The following is a 19,611-nucleotide window of genomic DNA, read 5'->3' on the forward strand; positions in this document are numbered from 1 at the left end:
TGGCTCCAGTTGTGATGGAAACTAATCATTATAGACTCATTTTCCTGCCATAAGGAGAACTAAACCAAACTAAATGATGTGATGTTTTCTAGTGGTTTATTTTCCTTTGGCTAGACCATGTGAAAGCTGTTGACAGTCTGTCTTTCATGCACTTCTCCCATAGTGAATAAAGAATAGAGGGAAATTGTATATTTTCTAATGCGTTTTACTATTTTACACATAATTTTCACAGTTATACATATGTTCATTGCACACACCTGCCTATGCACAATGAATACTTGTTCAGTGTTTTGACTCAGAAGAATAATTTCTAGTAATGATGGTTATCAAGAGGACATGTAAATTAGGATTTAGTTTATGTCATTGTTGGTATCACAAATTTATTGAAACTGTGAGGAAAAAGTATAGGATGATATTAAAAAAGATGAACATATGGGGCACTGAAGGGATTATAGGCAGTCTGAAATGGAGTCACAGTATAGAATTTACTGCCAAGAAAACACATATCAAAGACTCTGCACCTCATATGGAAAGGTGATGTGTGCCTTAACAAGCTGAAGGAGTATCCGAATATTTACAGAAAAAAGTTGCAAATGGAGAAAAGAAAGCTCAGGCAGAGAAAAGCCTTTAATGGAAGTGACTGCTCCTCTGCAAATGGCTACATTATTTTACTGAACAATTCAAGAGGGAACTTATTTTTTGCCTATTCATTTGTTTTTAGAGTTTAGCTGCCCTATTTCTTTATTGATAGAATATGCACTCTATCTTGAAGCATTAAATCCATGCTGTTGTGGCATTCATTAACTCCTCTAGAAGAAGGCAAGTATATTTGCTCTACCAAGATTTCAGTGATTTTCTGTCTTTTATTCTCCTCTCACTGTTATGGTGAATAATTGCTGAGAACATGCTGCTTTTACTGGGCTCTCTCAAGGCAAGCTAATTACATGGCTCTAATTAAGTGATTTGTTATGCAGACTTAACTTTTCTCATTTCATAAAAAATGGCTTTATACTGTCTTGAGAAAGAGAAAGGAGGTACTTCTAATGTAAGTAGCAAGAAACTTCAGATCTTGATTTTGCCTCCAGAGGAAAAAATGGGAATATAAGATACTCCACTGATATTTTTCTTCCTGAAGAGAATAGGATGCTGATAGTATCCTGATGGTCTCTTTTTACATTTTTCACTTTGTAAATTCTAATCTCTTTAAATGAAGGAGCTAAATGAAGGAACACAACATGGTAGGAGATACTTAAACGACCTTTAAGCCAGGTGGCATTCTCAAGAATGAGCTATTTGGGCAGTCTTCAAGAATTAACCTACTCATCTCAATTTATTTTCTACTAGATGGCCTTACTTGCAAAACACAACTGCATTTGATATCATGTGCAAAGATTACTCCTAAAAAAGACTTGGATGTATAATAATGTTATTATGCATTGCATTTGCTCCACATTTTGAAAGTCTGGCAAAAATTAAAATACATTATTGTTTGTTTTATTTAAACAGCTTTAATATCAGTGACAAATATATAAAGATTGTGTATGAAATAATGTTATAATTGCTTCAAGCAACTTACTCAAATCTGTTTCGATAATTAACAAAGTTTAAAATGAAATTATGTTCTTTAGAAATGGATGATATGATAGGATATAGCTACAGCTTCCACATCAACACATATCCCTGTAATGCTTTTGATAACACGTTCATAATTTGACTTACATGTTTGCAATATAGCTGACCTTGTTTCAGATTATTGCACACTGACTTACAATATTTAAGACATTAAGAAATTAAGGTACACGCTCAAATTTACTGTTAAATCTAACTATTTGATGTGTTAACTCCATTAAAATGATCCACACATATCATACGGGCACAGTTTTTTCTTTTTGGAAAAGATCTCAGCTTGCATGATGTTTTTGAATGCCTCAGATGTTCAGTTCTTAGTGTACAATGTTTTATTAAAGTATACATGAAAGATGCCTCATAAAATTATAAATTATACTTATCGTTAGTATAAAAAAATCACTATCAGTATGCCTTTACCAGTTTTTCCCTGGAACTGGAGAGAAAAGGAAACAAATATTCTGGACATGATCTGTGACGTGAGCACTGGCACTCAGGCTTTTTAAAATACTCAGATTTTTTTTTATTTAAAGGCAGGTATGTTGGGATAAACCTGGGAAAGAATACTTTGATATCTTAGTAATATAATTTATTTCCCTTTGTTCTCTTTTTTTCCATTTATACATCATGTTCTCTCTTTCCCAAACTAAAAAATGTTCTGCTTTTGGAGCCATTAGGTATTAAAGGGAGGTATTTCATTATCCAGATAAAGATCTATTAATATGTGCTATAACTAGTGATAGTATTTACCAGGCACGGATCACCATTTTTCCTGATGTAAAAAAGTAATCAAAATGTTTTAACAGCCCACTTCTTTTTTTCTCTCATATTACACTGACCTGCCAAATCAGAAATCTGATGAATGATGTCATCTAAATTCAATGAGCATTCATAAAAGTGGAAGTGGTTTTAGGAAAAGAGGAGAGAGAGAAAAATATGTCTAAAACAATTGGAAATTATGAGGAAAATAGATATATAGGTAAGTGATAATGTTTTGAATGTTATGCTAAACTGACATCTTCCCTAAAGACACTTCAAGGGAAGTTCTACCTGAACTCTCAATCTATGGAAGCAATTGGATCCCATCACTTCATTATGTTTAGAGACATGAAACCTAGATTCATTTTTTTTGGTCAAAATTTCTGGAAAGGTTTTGTTTGGGAGAAACCTTTAAACCTTGCTACCCTTTAAAGAAGGTCTCCTTCACACTTCTAGAGTTCAGATGGTTTTTAGAAAAATTGTGTTGTACAAGTGCTAAATTTTATCATATATTGTGCTAGTGAATTCTTCTAGGTAATGAAGTGAAAAGCTTGATGCTATGTGAATTGGAGCTTTGAAATCTTTCTCTTTGCAGTGGATAATATTCCAGTCTTTCTGTCTTTTTCATTTAATAATTCAAACATAGCATTGGTAATGTTTCATAAATGATACTTGGATATCTAACCTTAAGCATTTAACATCAAATGAGACCAATGTAGAACCATTTTTACTGTCTCTTTTCATTCTCACCTAGCTCAGCAGATGCATTGAGATTATTAGAAATAAAAATTTAAGTAAACTTTATATCTATTTTTACCAGAAATCAGAACTTTAATGTTATGATCCCCTCCACAAAAGGAATCAATTTTATTGCAAATGAATATGATCTAAAGGCAGCGTTTTGCACCTTCCCCAGCCAATTTATATTAATTTAAATTATTATTATTATCATGGTAGATGATTAATATGATGGTAGATGTTGGATTTCCTCTGGTACTGGATGAAAATAAATATTTTATATTCTTAGAATATTCCTTCAGAGATTTTTTTTTGTTTCAGCCATTGGAAACTGATACTACTTATGTAGGGAAAGATGGATTTCTCTGAAATGACACTGCTCTGCTGGGAAATCTGAAATAAGGTCATTGATGAACTGCTCATCTTCCCACAAATGTGATCTGATGCAAGAAAGGCTGGTGGCATTTGCAGCAATCTATCTGTGTTTGCATGCTAATTCTGTAGACTTTTTTACCATCTGTTTCTTGCAGGAAATCAGGCTCGCTGGTTCTGGCCTTTTTATCCACACTTGCTAGAACAGTAAATCTTGGCACTTTAAATGCTTTTGTTCTCTGGTAGCTTTCCATTTCACGTGGCTACACCCATGACTTGCAAATCACAGCATGGCAATTGTGACCACCAGCTGGCTGCTTTAATTATAGTAACTTTTATCTCATCTCTTGGAATGAGTGTGTTAATATATCATGAATGGAGTCCAGCCAACTAGCTGACCCAAACTAAAATGCTTTTACCTCATATATTAGTGTAAGTTTTAATTCATAGTCAGTGTAACTTACAAGAACCACAGTTCATATGTACAGTATTCTGCCTGAAGTATCTACAGAAATGGCAATGTAAATGTCAGATGACTTTTTCCTTATTATAATAAACTGCTTTAACAAGTGTGTTTGTGTGTTTTGAGGCTAGTTTTTTCCTTTATTTTTTGCTGTGAGGGAATGAAACCAAAGAAATTGGTCTCAACATCTCTTCTGGGGCTGCAGGGATCCCCACACATCAAACACCAAAGTGTACCTTTACCCTTACTAATTAGACCAATCTTGGATTTATCCCTCACTTACGAACTATATGAAAACTATGAAGCAAAGACTTGGGGATGTGAATAATGGCCTCTCATTCTAGTGACTACCTCTATGTGCACTTTGCAAACTTGCAGAATTATTCAAGAGAACTTAAAGAATAAACCAGATTTTGTGTCTCTTATCTCCTCCCATGAAATCCCTGATGTTTCTGGTAGTTCAGTGTCTCTGGTTTATGGTAAGGACAAGAGCATATCTAATCAACAGCACATTGCTATGGCACTTTCCCAACAAGCAAAAATATCCTTGTCTTCTGCTCACAGATTCTAAAGAACAAATAAGATCAGAAAAAATACATTTCAGAGGTGTTAGGGGGAAAAACAAATTTGTGAGATTACAAACTCTGTCTTGTCACTTGATCATACACGGGTTTTGCCAGATCATCTGCTTGGAGAAAGATTCACTTTGGGAGGAAGTTTTCAAAACTATTAACTGGAACAAAGATGTGATTTACAAGATGAATGTTTCAATGAGAATCTTAAAGGCTTTCTATTTTCTTCCTTCAGGAAGACTTGGTGAAATTGTAGCAGGAGATGAAACGGAAATGTTTTGTGCTGCCTCAGAATTTAAGGGGCTGCTGTGCCTGAAACTCCTAGAGTGAGGAGAGTTCAAAATGTTTTGTACATACTTTCTAAAATAATATTTCTTAAAAATCACTATGTAGTAAAACAATATTTAATACAGTGATCTTGGAGTTCTTAGGCAATAGAATGGATCAATAAGAAGCACGATGAATCCACAGAGATGTGAGTTATGCTGTTTTGAGAAAAAAACCCACATTCCTCATTCCAAAGGGTCCAGCAAAGGGGGCTTGACTACAGCTTCTCTGGAGTGGATGGGATTTCAGCTACAAGATATAGAAGCAGTTTTCAAATTCTTACCTCCGTTTTCAGCCTAAAAAGAACAGACTTCACCCTTTGTAAGGGTGCAAAACAGGTGAATGGTCTGACGGTGGAGGCAAATCAAGGTGACTAGACCAAAGGGGGTGATTTTCCAATTGTTGTTATGATTATTTCCTGTTTTTTATTTAGAAATTCCCTGCAGCCTGTAAAGAGAAACAGATATTTTTTAGGCATTTTAAGAACTCTGCTTAGTGCCTCTGAATTGCCATTAACTGCAGAGGGCACCTAGGAGGAATTTGGGCTTTATGTCATAAATGATAACTGTGATTGAAGAGAAGATTGCTATAAGCAGCTTACTGCTGACTGTGGTATGGTTAAGCAGAGCAAAACAAATTCACCCAGTAAAAATAAGTTTGATAAAAGAAAATAGCTGGATTTGTGTGTATGTGTGACATCAGCTTGAAAATAAGTGTAGTATCAATCAGGGCAGCTCGTAAGACACTGCATCCTTCTCAGCTTGTTGGATCTGCGTTTCTATCCCCTATTCTCCGTCCAGAGAGATGGAGAAAAATAGTAGCCAAACATAACTTCAAAATCTACAGGTAGAAAACCAACAGACTGTGATAATATAAGCAATTTTATAATTCCACTTGTAGGATAACTGAAATTTGGGAGATAATAACTTGTTTAGCTGACATTATCACAGTTACAGCTTAGTGTAATTTAAAAAAAAAAAAAAAGAAGAAGGAAAAAAAATGAAGACAAGTTTTATGGAAAACCACTTGGGAAGAACTACATTTTAACTACTCTAAAATCTTGGTTATATGAGATTCTCAAGGCAGTTGATTTTATATTCTCTCAGTGCCTGTGTCTGTGAGCAAAATAAGTGAAGTACATGGGCGTATTTAGTAATAAATTGAAACTTGCTAGGTTTAGCATGAACTAGTGTGGCAGAGAGCAGCTAAATATTCTTTTGGGAGAATGAGGAATTTGGGCAGCAGAGTCTCTCATTCCTAAAGTACTAATAACTATTCAGAGTGAGATTTTTCAGTAGAGAAATATGCATCCTGAAAATGCTCCTGCTCTCATCACAGATGATGCCATCTACTATTCTAAAACTGTATCATGCTTAGTAATGTTATTTTTTTCCTCTCTCTTATTTATTTGTGCAGTTCAGGCAAACCTATACAAAATTAACACCAAATGTTAAACCAAAATTTTAAAATTAAAAATTTTTTAAAATTCAAATTAAAAAAAAAAGAAATTTAAAATTGTCTTTGAATTTTGCCCATCTATTTCTACAAGAAATTGAAACACTTCAGCAGAAATATTTCAGTTCTTTTGGGATAACTCTATCTCATTTCTGCAAAAGCACAGTTACCCCTTTTTTCTTTTAAGGTGAAGGTTCAATGACTTTTTGTCAGGGTTTTCCATTTTGTTTCACTTTGGTTGCCTAGTTGTTTTGGGACAATATCTTTGAAAAACAAAACTTTAAAAGAAGTCAGTTACTTGCATAGAAAATACCACAGGATTATTTTGAATATTATAGAATCATTTCAATAGGTTTCATAAAATCCTTGATTAGGAATTAAAATGTTAATGCTCTCTTGTGAAAGGGAGTTAAATTGCTGTTATCTCATTAAGAAGATGATGAAGGTTTTCTGAGTATTTCAAAGTTAATTGTGTCTTAAAGCTTTTCACTGCAAGGAGAACATGAATTTAAACTTCTGAGTTTGACTGAAATTTTATAAAGACAGTATCAGTGGTGTTCAGTAAATATGAAAATTCATTTAAAATGATAATTGAATTTGGGAGAAATAGCAGGAAAATAAATATATTATATAGGCAGTACTCTGCAGAAACAGAAAAAAGAAAACCCAAAAGCAATGCAGCTTTTTTAATTTTAACGTTTTCAGTTGTGGTTTTAAATATTTGTTTAAACTAAGTTTCCCTTTAGAAAATGTGCATTTTCTTTCCCTCGAGTTCCTTCTTTTGTGTGGAACTGATTTCACTTCATTTAAACATGTCTAGTTTAGTGAAATCACACAGATATCCTAAAATCAAAGTTTAACCTTGACCTCCACACTTAAAGATTGCGCCTTGCTGTCAGGTTTGTGTGTGTGTGCATGTCTTTGTTCGTTTCTTTAGAGAAAATAGGGAGCATGTTACACCAAAAAGAAAAGCCCATTGTATTAATTATGAGTTTCTTATTTGATTCAGCAAATATCCACTGCTGAATATTGGATTTAGATTAATGCAAGTGTTTATATCCCAGACACCTACCCCGTCACTGAATTTAAATGGAAAAGAACCACTGCTGATTTGTAACTCTGAGTTATTGTTGAATTGCTCTCATAACACAATTGTTTTACACTGCTCCAGCTGCTTTCTCCAGTCCTCAACATCACTGGAAATGTCCAAATATCCCTTTGTATGCTGTCAATAAAACCCTTTTCTCTCTTTGCCCTCCTTTCCTGTGGCAAGTCCAGGGTATCCACTAATTTGGAGAGAAGTTGTTCTTATAACAGTCAGCCAACGTGCAGAACTAAGGAGGCCATCTGACTTACAAATGTCGAGAAATTCTTCCCGATCTAAATTATTCTAGGAATCTGTGACATATTTAAAAGCCTTTCATTAAAACTTTATTATAACTCATTGGTGCTTGGGTAGAAAAGGTATTACAGATTCCAGATTAATCAAACAACCAACATGATGTTTCTGAAGAAGAAATAAAAGGGGGACAAGACAGAGTAAAGAGCTGTCACAAATCTCTGAGATTCTGAGGTGATTGCTTTATGTCTTAGAAGTAGGGAAAAGATAGATTCTAGCAATGAGATTTCATGTTTAGTTTTAGGGGATGTGTTTTATTTCTAGTTCCTTAGAACAATTGAAAAAATATAAAGGAAATGAAAGTTTTCTAAGAAATGTAGATTTAATTGAAACCCCATTGCTGGCTGGTATTTTTCCTTTAGGCCCTTTCTTTTTCACTGTTGACAGTAATATCGTGGTGCTTAGCAGTGGCAGCATCCATAAACGAGAGATGACAACATCTGTTGTGGCAAAATGCAAATAACACAGCCGAAGGATTAACCAGTTTGGAAAAATGGACTCTAAGAGTAATATCTGATGCTCATTCATGAAGATCAGTTCATGGGTAGTCTGGTGTATCTGAGCTCAGAGGGGTACAAAGAAAACATCTCAAGATATTTCTTTATATAGGTAGTACTTATCTAAAAATGTTGAGCATGTAACAACCTAGTTATTTCCTGAGAGATGCAGTCAACCTCAAGAAAAATTCCTATCTAACACTGGTGATGTGAACATGGAAGAGAAGGTGAAAAAACCACTAAGCCCAACATTAATGTGTTCATCCAGCTGTCTCCACGGCTGCAGCCTTGCTTAGAGTCTGTGCAGGTGGAACAATATTCACTCACACTAACTGAATGACAAACAAAGAACTTTGCCCAAAGCCTTCTTCGGCAGCTTCCTGAGCCTCTGAGATGGCTAAAGGTTATTCTGAAAAAGAGTCTAGAAAACAAGCCAAGGCAAATGAGATTTAAAGAACGGCACCCACTGGGAGACAGTGAGAAAAAGAACTGATAACATTTCTGCAATATTTCTAAGATGAATACAGAGAATGAAAATCTGAAATCTAGAGCTGGAGGCTTAGCAGGGCTTCAAGACTACCACCCGACTCTCAAAATGGCTTTGCATTTGAAAGCCTATCACTTATCTACTTAAAGCATCTGACTTTGACAGTTGTTGAAAATTAACCCCAGCTAAACCTGTCCCTGATATTGTGCAAAGTTATCACTGTGGTGGGAGAGCCAATCTGTACTTCAGGGCAATGTCACCAGGCTCCGTTGTACATTGCTCTTCCAGCCATTCTTGAGTCTGTTTATCTCTCCTAGGCATTTCCTCTTTCTATTATTATTTATTTTGTGACTTCCTTTTGGTTTATTTCTGTTTGAAATTTACATCTGTTGGCCAGGTTGAAAGCTTGTTTCTAAAACCATTAGAAAGGCATAAGCCCAGACCTTTTCCAGGTAGAGGTACAACATGTGCAGGAAGTCTGGAAAGCCAATTATATCCTGGACTGCATGAAAGAAGGCTATCCAGAAAGTCAAGAGGGGCCCTGTATCCAGTTTTGGGGTCCTCAGCACAAAAATGGTGTGGGTCTGCTGTGGAGACAGGCTGAAAGAAGTGAAAAAGGAAAAAAAATTGGTAATGAAGTTATCCATTATCCATCTCCTGGTCGATTTTTCTTTACTGAATTAAAAGAGTTGCTGCTCTTCTTTTATTTTAAAATAATTTAAAAGAATAAGATTTGAAAAATAATTATTTTTCCTCCTTTCTGAAAAGGTGATTTTAAAATTTCTCATTAAAAGGCAATTTGGCTTTTAAACTTTCTTTTCCTATAAACTGAATTACAAAATAGATCCTTCTGCTATTAAATCTCTGAGTCCCTATTAATCTCAGTCATGTGTTACTCATGAGATATTTGATTCTCATCCAGCACTATTATATTGCTTTCTTTTACAAGTCATTTTTATTTTACTCTCCTGGGATAGTGTATCTACTAAATACATATTTTCAGTAAATTCCCTCAAACTGGGCAACTCCAGCTTTTTTATTAATAGGAAATGAAGACTATTGCTTTATAAAGTATTTTCCCAAGATTTAATAATGGTTGGAGTAAAACTTACTACTTTATTCTTCAATAATATTATCAATAACAATAAATCTGTGCTGAAACAATTTTATTTGATTGGGACATAGAGATAAAATTACGATTCAGTATCAAGTTTGCACTAGACCTTGCTTGTCTGCCAGAAAAATTACTATCTGCAGGTTGCCCTGGTCAGCATCATGCAGCACAGAGAAAACAGAGCAGACGTGCCAGTGGCTGGACAGAGAGGAGCACTGGAGACAGGCTGAGGGCATGTGGGCATCCTTAAAATCAGAGGGTTTTGGAAAGCTGCAAAAGCTGCAAAAAAGCAGGCAGACAGCAAACTGCAATTGGAGCTAAGTGGAAGGCATAAGATTTGTCAGCAGAAAAGTTATATGAGATGTAGAAAGCAAATAGATAAATAGAACAATGGTCTCTGTGTTAATGCTTGGCTAGAATAACTCTTTAAGCTGCAGAAAAGTATATCTAGCAAGATATTAGGAAGGTCTAAGCTTAATAAAGGAGCTCTGTGCCTTGTATTTTAAGGCTTACAAGTAGGTATTGTATTCGAAATAAGCAAGCATTGTTTTAAGCAATGGTTATGTGTATTTATAGTGGTTGGATAGAACTACTGTCAATATGCTTTTGCTTTTGTGATTGGTCAAAAAATTTTCAAAGTGCATTGTAACATCATATTCTCTGGCTGCTGCCGAGGATGTGAGCTGCTGTCATGTTCCCACTGTCCCAATCTTGTAATGAGACTGATGCTTGGGAGGAAAAAATAATAAAGCAGCTCGAGATGCGTTCCACTGCAGTCCCGTCTCGTTCATGCTTTTGTGTTTAAAACGCCTGGCTAGTATTAAAGGCATGGTCTTAAGAGAGACCAGCTGCCTCTGCTGCCCACTCTGCCTTTGGCATCTATTGCCCTGCAGGGAGAAAGCACCACCCATAGACTGTGTGAGGGAAAAAACCAATTTATTTCCTTTTCCTTCAATGAAGATTTATGAGAACCCTGCTAGAGTTTCCAGCAGGTTGGCCTCTTGCAGAGCTGGGGAGAGTCCTGGGGGCTGGGGACCCTTCTCTTAACGGGGTGCAAGGGTCCCCACGGCAATGAGTCCCAGCCCAGGACAGGGATGGAGGGGCTGAAGCTGCTGCCCTGGGCAGAGGGATCAGCCGCTGTCACCGCCTCCTGCCATGGCTCCTCCTGGGGCCGCTCCCACGCCATGGGGACAGGCACGGGTGGGGGGTGGCTGGGACCCCCAGGGAAAGCAGTGTCTGATGTGCCAGCTTCCTCCTCCACACCATAGACTTTGGGGCCATGGGCAGGAGCCCCCATCCAGCTGGTCTGAGAGCTGCTGGAGCTGGAGCTGGAGCTGGAGCTGGCACTGGCCACAGGGCCATTGTTCTTGTCCCTGATGGCACCAGAGCCCAGCAGCCTCTGGGCCTCCTCGCTGCACTGGCCCACAATGATGCTGATGACGCCATGCACCAGTGGAGCCGTGTGGTGCTCGAGGACAGGCTGCAGCCCCTGGACCAACAGCTCGGCATTCAGCCCCTTGGTGCACAGGTCGTGCAGGATGGAGCTCTCTGCAGCCTCAACCAGCCACCACCAGTGCCGGAATATCCCCTCCAGCCGCTGGCGCAGCCAGGGCCGCACGGGCTCCAGCAGCTGCGGCTGTCCACGGAAAAGTTCAGCCCACACCTCGGGCAGGAGGCCACCCAGGAACTCCAGCCCTGAGGGGCCCTGCTCAGCTGGGGACAGTGTCCCCTGTGGAGCAGCTGGACAGGACACCACAGGGCCATGGGGGCTGTTCTCGTCCGGGTGGCCGGGAGCTCTCCCTGCCTGGCTGGTGGCCACTGGCAGCTGCTCGGGGGCAGCGCTGGCTGTCTCCAGATACTCGTCTGCACGGTCAGAAAACCTGATGGTGTCTATGGGTGTCCTGCAGAGTGGGCACGAGGGATTTCTGTGTGCCCACCGCAGGATGCAGCCCAGGCAGAAGCGGTGGCGACAGGGCAGAGTAGAAGTCACATCCTTCTGGGAGTCCTGGCAGATGGGGCAGTTGCCATCTGTCTCTGTGGCCATATCAGGAGTGATGGCTCCAGGACTGGCAGCGAGGTCTGCCAAGAACAGGCCGTGCCCAGCACCAGAGCTTGGCTGGCTTGATCCTGCTGGCCTTGCAGTCTGGATCAGTGGGAGTTCAGGCTGGAGCCAAAGTGGCCCTGCCAATGTCTGAACGGAAGCAGTGAGGGGCACAATGTCACAATCCATCCCTCACAGTCACAGTCCACTGCTCTCTGACTCCAGCCTCCACCCCCCGTGACAACAAAAAAGGCATTCCAAGTCCTTGGAACCCCAAGATATGCAGTGAGGGACGTGAAGTCATAATCCAGTGCTCAGCAGTGTCACCATCTGCACTTCAGGCTCCCCAATACTGTGATGACAGTAGGCCTTCCATCTCTGCAGGTACATGTTGTCAGGAGAAAAAAGGAAATACTCTTTCCTAGTTTCAGTTTCTACTTCTTCATGATGCTCTCCCTCAGCCACCTGTATCACATGTCCTTGGCTCTGTCCCTAATCCCTGCTCCTGACACTCTGCCATGATTTCCTGGGGACACTCCTGGTCTCTATTCCTGGGGCCTCTCGTCTGCCTCCCTGGGCAAGGCCATCACATCCAGGCTTTTCATACCAGGCCCTGCACAAGATTTTGTCCCTTTTGGTTTAAAAGTCACAGTTTGTCCCTCTCTGCAGCCCTGCTGGATTGAAGGTGATGGGCACAAGGACACTTTTCATCTGTGTTTAGGACTGAACTGTTCTGCCTTGCTTGCCCTGTAAAATGGGTCCCTTCAGTGCTGTCTAGAGGGGCTCCAAACCCAGGAAAGAATTCTCTCTGCCTTTTGTTTTGGCAGCAGTTGTCTCAATGGCACAATGACGAGGCCAGGCCTCCATCCTGGGAGCACTCCTGAGGTGACAAGGACACACTCCAAAGGACATGTGGGGCCCTGAACAAAGGAAATCTGTGAATACACAAATGGTACCCCAGGGGTGAAACTCTACTTTTTTCCTTCTGCCTTTGCTGAGTTTTCCTCACCACCTGAATCCTGAAGAATCTGTCAGGAAAATTAATCCACGATGCCAGAGGTTTATGTCCAAAAAAAGACAGAGCACTCCTATAACTTTATTCAAATAAAGGCAGAGGCCATGAGCATTTCCCACGAGGTCTCTCAAATTGTTGGGGGACACAATCTCCTTTGTATCCTAAGCTTCTGCCTGCATCTCCCTCTTCCTTTTCCCCATTGGCTGAGGTATTCTGAAGGTACAGACTTCCCAAATCACCAACTCTATATCCCCCTCTAATATGCACCTTCCTACTGTACTTTAAAAGAAAGAAAAGCCTATTTGTAATTCTATCCAGTCTTTGTTTTCTCTAGGTTCAGGAATTTAACATGGCTTTGGCTGAGCAGCAGTTTGTGTTAGTAACATTTTCTAGAACTAAGGGTTTCCTATGTTGCTTTCTTATCTATAAGTTCCTGGCCCTATCTACAGGATTCACATGGTCTGTTTGTAAAAACACATTCATCTTATTCATTACAGTTACAATGCAAAATCCTCCTGCAGCCAACTCTTGTCAATGTTGACTCCCAAAGTAGATCTTGCAATGTAAAGAGACTCCTTAGAGATGGTGGATGGAGGTGGAGGGGGAAGATTTTTCTTTTGGTCACTAGAAGTCTTGTTGGGGAGCTGCTTGTGCTCTGGAGATGGACACCAAGGATGTATATGCAAGCCTTGAAGGTTCATTCCTGAGCTTCATGATGGACAAGGAGACTGAAGGCTTATGGTGTCAGGGGAGACATTCCCATCTGGGAACTTTTTCAAATGCTTCAAAAATTTCTTTCCTTTTTTTTTTTTTTTCCTGCAGAAATACTGTCATAATCTTTTGATTCCAGAGAATCTTTTCTTTGAGGAACTTCCCTCTGCTGCCCTCCCAGTTCAGGCCAATTCCCAGGGTTCCTTCCCAAACTGAGAAGTAGCCCATGGCCTCTGCTCTCCAGCTGGAACTGAAGGAAGCACAGAGCTTGCTGTTGTGGGAGAGGAGCTTCTCTTTTCTGCCTGCTTTCCCTTTGGACAGGTTGGTGTGTGCTCATATGACAAAGGGAGGTTTCAACTCTGCAGGAGTTTTGTTTCTGCTCCCTCCTCAAGCTCCTCTGTGGGTATCCTTGGACCAAAGGCCTCTTGCTGTGGGCTGCCAGTGGGCAGGTTAAGGAAGGAGGTTGATAATTCAGGGTTGTGACTGCTGAAAGCAGTTGGCTTCTGGAGGTGTCTGAAGCTGGGAGCGGATACTTCTCACCTGCCTGCAGAAAAGGAAGTTGCAAAGTGGGAATTTCATTTGCAGAGATGGCAATCAGGGTTGTTTTCAAGAAATGGGCTGGCAGAGAGGCAGGTCTTGGGCTAAACTGGGTGCGAGTTTGTTTTGGTGGTGGAGAGGGTCACAGACACAGATACCAGCTGAAGGAATAGTGTAATTTAGTATCATGTAAAAGTGAAAAAAAAAGTCAGAAAAGGTTAACCTGAGCAGTGCACCTCATCATTATTACAAAAGCTTGCTTCTAGTGATTAAGAAAGATACATCACCTGATACCCCAATCCTTTGCCTTTCATCCATATCCACACGTTTTGGTTTGAAAGACAGGTATTTGCTAAGGAAAGGCAAGAACTCATTTTTTTGAGAGGGAGAGTGCAACTACCTCCCTTTTAATTATACTATAGTTTTAAATCAGAGGCTTTCAGGCAGAAGATATGGGGATAGGAATAACAGTTATTTACTAATATATCTAACAAGGCAAACAGCAGAAACAACACCAGCTATAAAAACTGACACCAGAACAGAGCAGTGTATCTCAGTTCCAGTCCCTTTTGGCCACAGGCTCCCTCTCCCTGCGCTCAGTTCCCGGTGCTGGGGGCAGGGCAGGGCCCACGCAGTCGCAGAGGGCTGGAGTGATGGCGGCGGCCCAGGGCTGAGAGGGATGGAGGAGAGACTCCCCCCTCACGGTGTCGGTCGTGGGGCTCGGCAGAGAGTCCGGGGGTAGCAGGGTGAGGTGGGAGAGCAGCAGAGCGATGTCCGACAGCAGGGAATGTGGCTCCCAGCATTGGGATGGCGGGGAGGACGCTGGGTAGGAGCCCTGGCCGTCTTCATCCAACTCCACGAGTGAGCAAAAGACCAAGAGTGAGAGCCCAGGCCCCTGTCCCACCTTTCCTTTTCTGGTCTTCCCATATCCCCCACCCCTCTGTGAGAGAAAACTATTGCTACTAAGGTGTAGCCACAAATACTTAGCATAATGGGAAAAATTCCACAGAAAGAAAGGGAACAATTCAACCCCCAACAACAGCTGAGGGAAGGTGTGCCAGCCAAGCCCTGAATAGCCACGGCCAGGAGCTGGGAAATCCTGAGGTGCCTACACCTTTGCTGGCCACGTGGCTTCCGACTGCACTGTGAGAGTAGCCCAGCTTTGATAGTGCTGAACGAGCAATGTGACAGAAATTCTGGTGCGGGACATCTGATTTCATTCTCCTCCTGGTTTTCTCCCTGAGCCTGGCCAGGGCTCAAGGAGGAGCCAAGGCCAGGTGTGGCCTTGTCCGGTTTCCTCATGCCAAAAGGTAAAGACGTGTTTCCCCAGTGAATGGACACACAGATCCTATTGATAGTAACATTTGGTTAAGGAGCAGATCCATAGAACGTGTGGTTGGAAGGGTCATCTGGAGGGCAGCTTTGGCTCAGGGCCTGTTGTTCAGGCCTCAGACCTTCACTATTTTGTGGTGCAAATCAATGCCCTGGAGACCTGGAATCAAACAAGTCCCTCTTTAGCACATTTCAGACAGGGAACAGGATTAGCCTAGCCTGCAAGGCTGGGCTAGGGCCAAGAACAGAAGGCCAGCAGCCTGCATTTGCCCACAGGCAGCCATCCAGAGCAAGAAGGCCACTCCTGCCCAGGGGCCAAGGTGCCCGAAGCTGCCCCGGCGCTGTGCAGCTCTGCAGAGCCCATGGAGCGCAGGGCCCTGGGCAGCCAGGGCAGCCCGGCTGCCTTGGAGCACCAGCAGTGTCCCAGAGAAGCTGCTGCCCTTTGCTTTGGAGCTGTGTCTCAGAGTTTGTCATTAATCCACAGTGTCTGACACGTTTTCCTTTCCTCTCACAAATTGATGACAGCTTTTTGAGAAAAGTGACTGACGTAGCTTCTGCTGGGGATGGTGCTTTTGTCTGCAGGTCAGGGCAGGTGATTTGAACCAAGGACAGAGGCCACAGTTAACGCTTCAGTTTTGCCAAGTCAAGAAAACCATTCACAATTAGGCTACTGATGCTCAGCAGCTTTCTTAGTTTTTGAGAAGTTATGACTTTAAAAAGCCCAACAGATTTTTCTCCATGAGGATACCAGCCAGTAGTACAATACCAATTCTTTGCAGCTCTTTTCTGTGTCTTTGGTGCTAGCCCTTGGAACACTCCAATTTTTGTAATTAAAAAACCACATAGTGATAAATGGCGTCTCCTACAAGACCTTAGGAAAATAAATGATGTAGTTGAAGAGATGGGACCCCTACAGCCTGGCCTATTGACAGAGGAGGTATGACTGACACCAAAGAAAGCTTTAAGCATCAGCACTTTATTGTTCTTCAATACAACCTTTCATACCATTCACCTGACATGCATTACATCTGTGTGCCCTTTCTCCCCTTTTCTAACTTGTTAGTATACCGAGGCACTCCATATTTCATAGCCTTCAATACTGTTCACCTGTCCTACACAGTTGCAGTCCATTAGGGATGAGGCTTGGCTGCAGCCCCATTCCCAATCAGCACAAACTGTGTGCCTACAATTCCCCCTTTCCTTTCTTGTAAATAAATGGCATGTCTACCATCCTTCTACAGTGCCCTTACAGAAGAGATAGCAAACATGGTGTGGAAGTCAGCCTGGCTGGGACACAGAGTCAGACAGATTTCACCGGGAGGGAGTCAGGCATTGTGTTCAAGTCCTGGGAGACATTTGTTGGCCTGGGGCAAACCTAACTGTTCTTCCCACAATCCTTAGTGTTATGTTAATTGGTTTAATTTCTGTTCCCCTGTTGGTTACTCGTTCTCCATATATGGTCATAGTTCTAGAAAGTTCTGCACCTGAGGTTATATATTGTCACCTCTTGTTTCAGGTCCTCCGAGTTTGTCCTATACAGTGATCGGTCGGTCTTGGCGGCCTGAGGGATCATGGCACTGACCTCCCTCCATCGAGGTGACAACTGCTTTTCCCATCTGCCCTGATCCATCAAGTAAAAACCATGCACCCCTGTAAGGGGCTCAAGGAGTTCATCACAGGCCCTTACACTATTCGTTATTATCTTGGTGAAAACATTCAGAATAGATGAATAAAGCTTTGTAAATTATGATGAATCCTGAAGAGTGAGAAGGAGCACTTGGAAGGCATCCTACCTTTCCAAGGGGAACCTGGGATGCTGAGAGTTTCTGCCATGGTGTAAGAGCTGTTGGAAGGAATGAGAGTAGAACCTGCTCCCCTTTCACTGCAAGCTGCTCCTTGGATTACAGGTTCTGGCAGCAAGTTGGCTAAAGAATGGTCTGGTAATGCTGCTGGTAGATTTTAGGGTACAAATGCTTCTTCATCACAAGCAGGACCAGGCTCATGAACAAACTGCATCTTCAAACAGCTTTGCTACAGCAGCAAGAGTTGCTTTTACAGCTCTGAACAGCAGTCTGGAATGAACAGCCCCAACAGAGCTGCAAAGCCCCTCTGTCCTTCCCTGGTCACTCTTGTATCACTCTTCTACTGAAACTGAGCTTTGGATGCACGCTGCTCAGGTTGGCTTCCCTCTGCTCATGGCAGGAAATGGATTTTTCAAACAATCTGCATTAGTTTCACACAGGAGTTTTGGAAACTCCACCCGTAGCAAGAAAAAAAGTCTTGGTTTTATTTTAAAAGAATAGCTTATTTCAAGCTCATTTTGGAAGTGACTGATTTTCTCTCTGTGGATAGTAGAATTCAAACACTGAAAAAGAGGGAAAATTTTAGATGGTGTGTTTTTCAAGAATGTATGGAAAGCATTTGAATTTATCAGGACTAGAAGTACTGGGCTAAAAGAAGTAAAAGGGTGTGTTGGTTTGAAAGTAAAACCAGTGCGAGACTCCAAGTCAGTAATACAATTTAATAGGAGAAAAGAGAAAAAATAAAATACATGCAATAATATAAAAGAAACAACCACCGACACAGTCAGAAATACAACCTGACACCCTGTCAGTCAGGGTGTTGGTAACAGTCCATATAAATGGTGGCTGCAGTCCTCCTGGATGACAGATGTGGTTCAGTTGAAGCAGTGCTCCTGTAGAAAGTGCAGTTTTCCTCTGAAGATCCAGCGATGATGTGGAAATGGTCCAACTTTCCTCTGGGATCCAGTGGAAAGGACTGCCTTCTTGTCCCAAACCCCAGTTTTTTATCTAGGTAGGAAAGGCTTGGCTCCTGCCCCTGGCTGGGGCATCTCCCAATGGGATGATGTGATCTTATCAGTCACACAATAGGACTTAATGGCCCATTAACGGAATATATCTTCTGGAGGAAGGATGGGTTGTGAAAAGATAACGATGATCATCCCCCGATCTTATCAGATGGCACATCAGCAGAGGATATCTCCCACAGAGATAAGGATCACCACCCCTCCCACATTTTAACAGATGGTGATAGAATACACATTTTTGCATTGTACCCTAGGACAAGGGGTGACAACCTTTATCAAAAGTTTCTCTGTATTCAATATCTGATGTGTGGAGACCTGAGCAGCAGGCCTGAGCCAGAGCTGATTTACCTGATTAATCCTGGACAGTGCCATTAGCACCATCAGTACTTAGCTAAAAATAGACTACAAAGATGCTTATGCTAGCTCTGTAGAGCCTTGTGTAATTACCTGGAAGAAACTTTCCCAACTGACATGAAGAGAGGTAGGGTATTTTAGGAGAAAATCCTCCAAGCCCAGGCCTGGGCTCTGGCCAAGGCCTTGCCCTCCTGGTCAGGAAGTGTGCCATCAGATCCAGGAGGAGCTGTACTAAAATTAGAATCAGATCACTTTGTCCTTTTTTTGTGTGTTACAGGCACATCAGGTGGGCCAGCAGCACGCTCAGCTGTGAGGGCCCTGCAGCGCAGCTGCTGTGCTTTACATGGCATCATTAATTCCCTAAACGCAAGGGCAGTGGACTTCAGCTGCAAAGCCTGTCTTGGCAATGGGATTGCTTTTACCCTGCAGCCTCCGTGGGCAAGGGCTTTGTGGGAACAAGGGCTCTTAGAGCCTGGGGCCTGGACACAGACCCAGGAAAATGTGCAGCTCCTGCTGTCTTTGGCTACTGCTGCTCCTAGCAGCAACTGCCCTGGAAGCTCCTCCAGGGAACTTTACATAAAGGGCATCCATCATTTCCGTGCTTGTGACATTGCTGATTCCCAGTTCTCCTGGATTTTGAGACATCTCAGCACTTGTGTCCATGGCCCTTCCTTCATCCCCAGCCTGCAGCAGTTTCAGTCATTGTTGTCTCCCCCTTGCTCTGGCTCGTTTGCCAAAGTGCTGCCAAAGGCAGCAGGGCTGGCTCAGGATCCCTGTTGGCTCCTGGTGTCCTGGATGACCTTCAGAGGGACACTTGGAGCGCTTCCTGAAGAGTTGCCAGTGGGATGGGGAGTGCATTTGTCCTCCCTGGGTGGCTCGTGGTTGGAGTTCTATGCTCAGTGGAGTCCCAGAGTTTTCTCAGCAGGCTTTGCAGGGAGTTCTTAGCAAATATGTGGCTCTGCTGCCATCCCCAACCTGCACTTTC

General features: G+C 41.9%; 1 protein-coding gene across 1 annotated transcript in view; it reads right to left on the reverse strand.

Annotated features, from left to right (window-relative positions):
• Window positions 1–11,853, reverse strand: part of LOC148219653 (E3 ubiquitin-protein ligase Topors-like) — a 28,828-nt gene extending 16,975 nt beyond the window's left edge. The window contains exon 1 of the mRNA XM_088156456.1: window positions 10,954–11,853. Within this exon, the coding sequence (XP_088012582.1) occupies window positions 10,954–11,853 (900 nt within the window). The remainder of the gene's footprint in view (window positions 1–10,953) is intronic.
• Between the last annotated feature and the right edge of the window lie 7,758 nt (window positions 11,854–19,611).

Source organism: Sturnus vulgaris, chromosome Z, assembly GCF_052056855.1.
Source record: "Sturnus vulgaris isolate bStuVul1 chromosome Z, bStuVul1.hap1, whole genome shotgun sequence".
Classification (NCBI taxonomy): Eukaryota; Metazoa; Chordata; class Aves; order Passeriformes; family Sturnidae; genus Sturnus; species Sturnus vulgaris.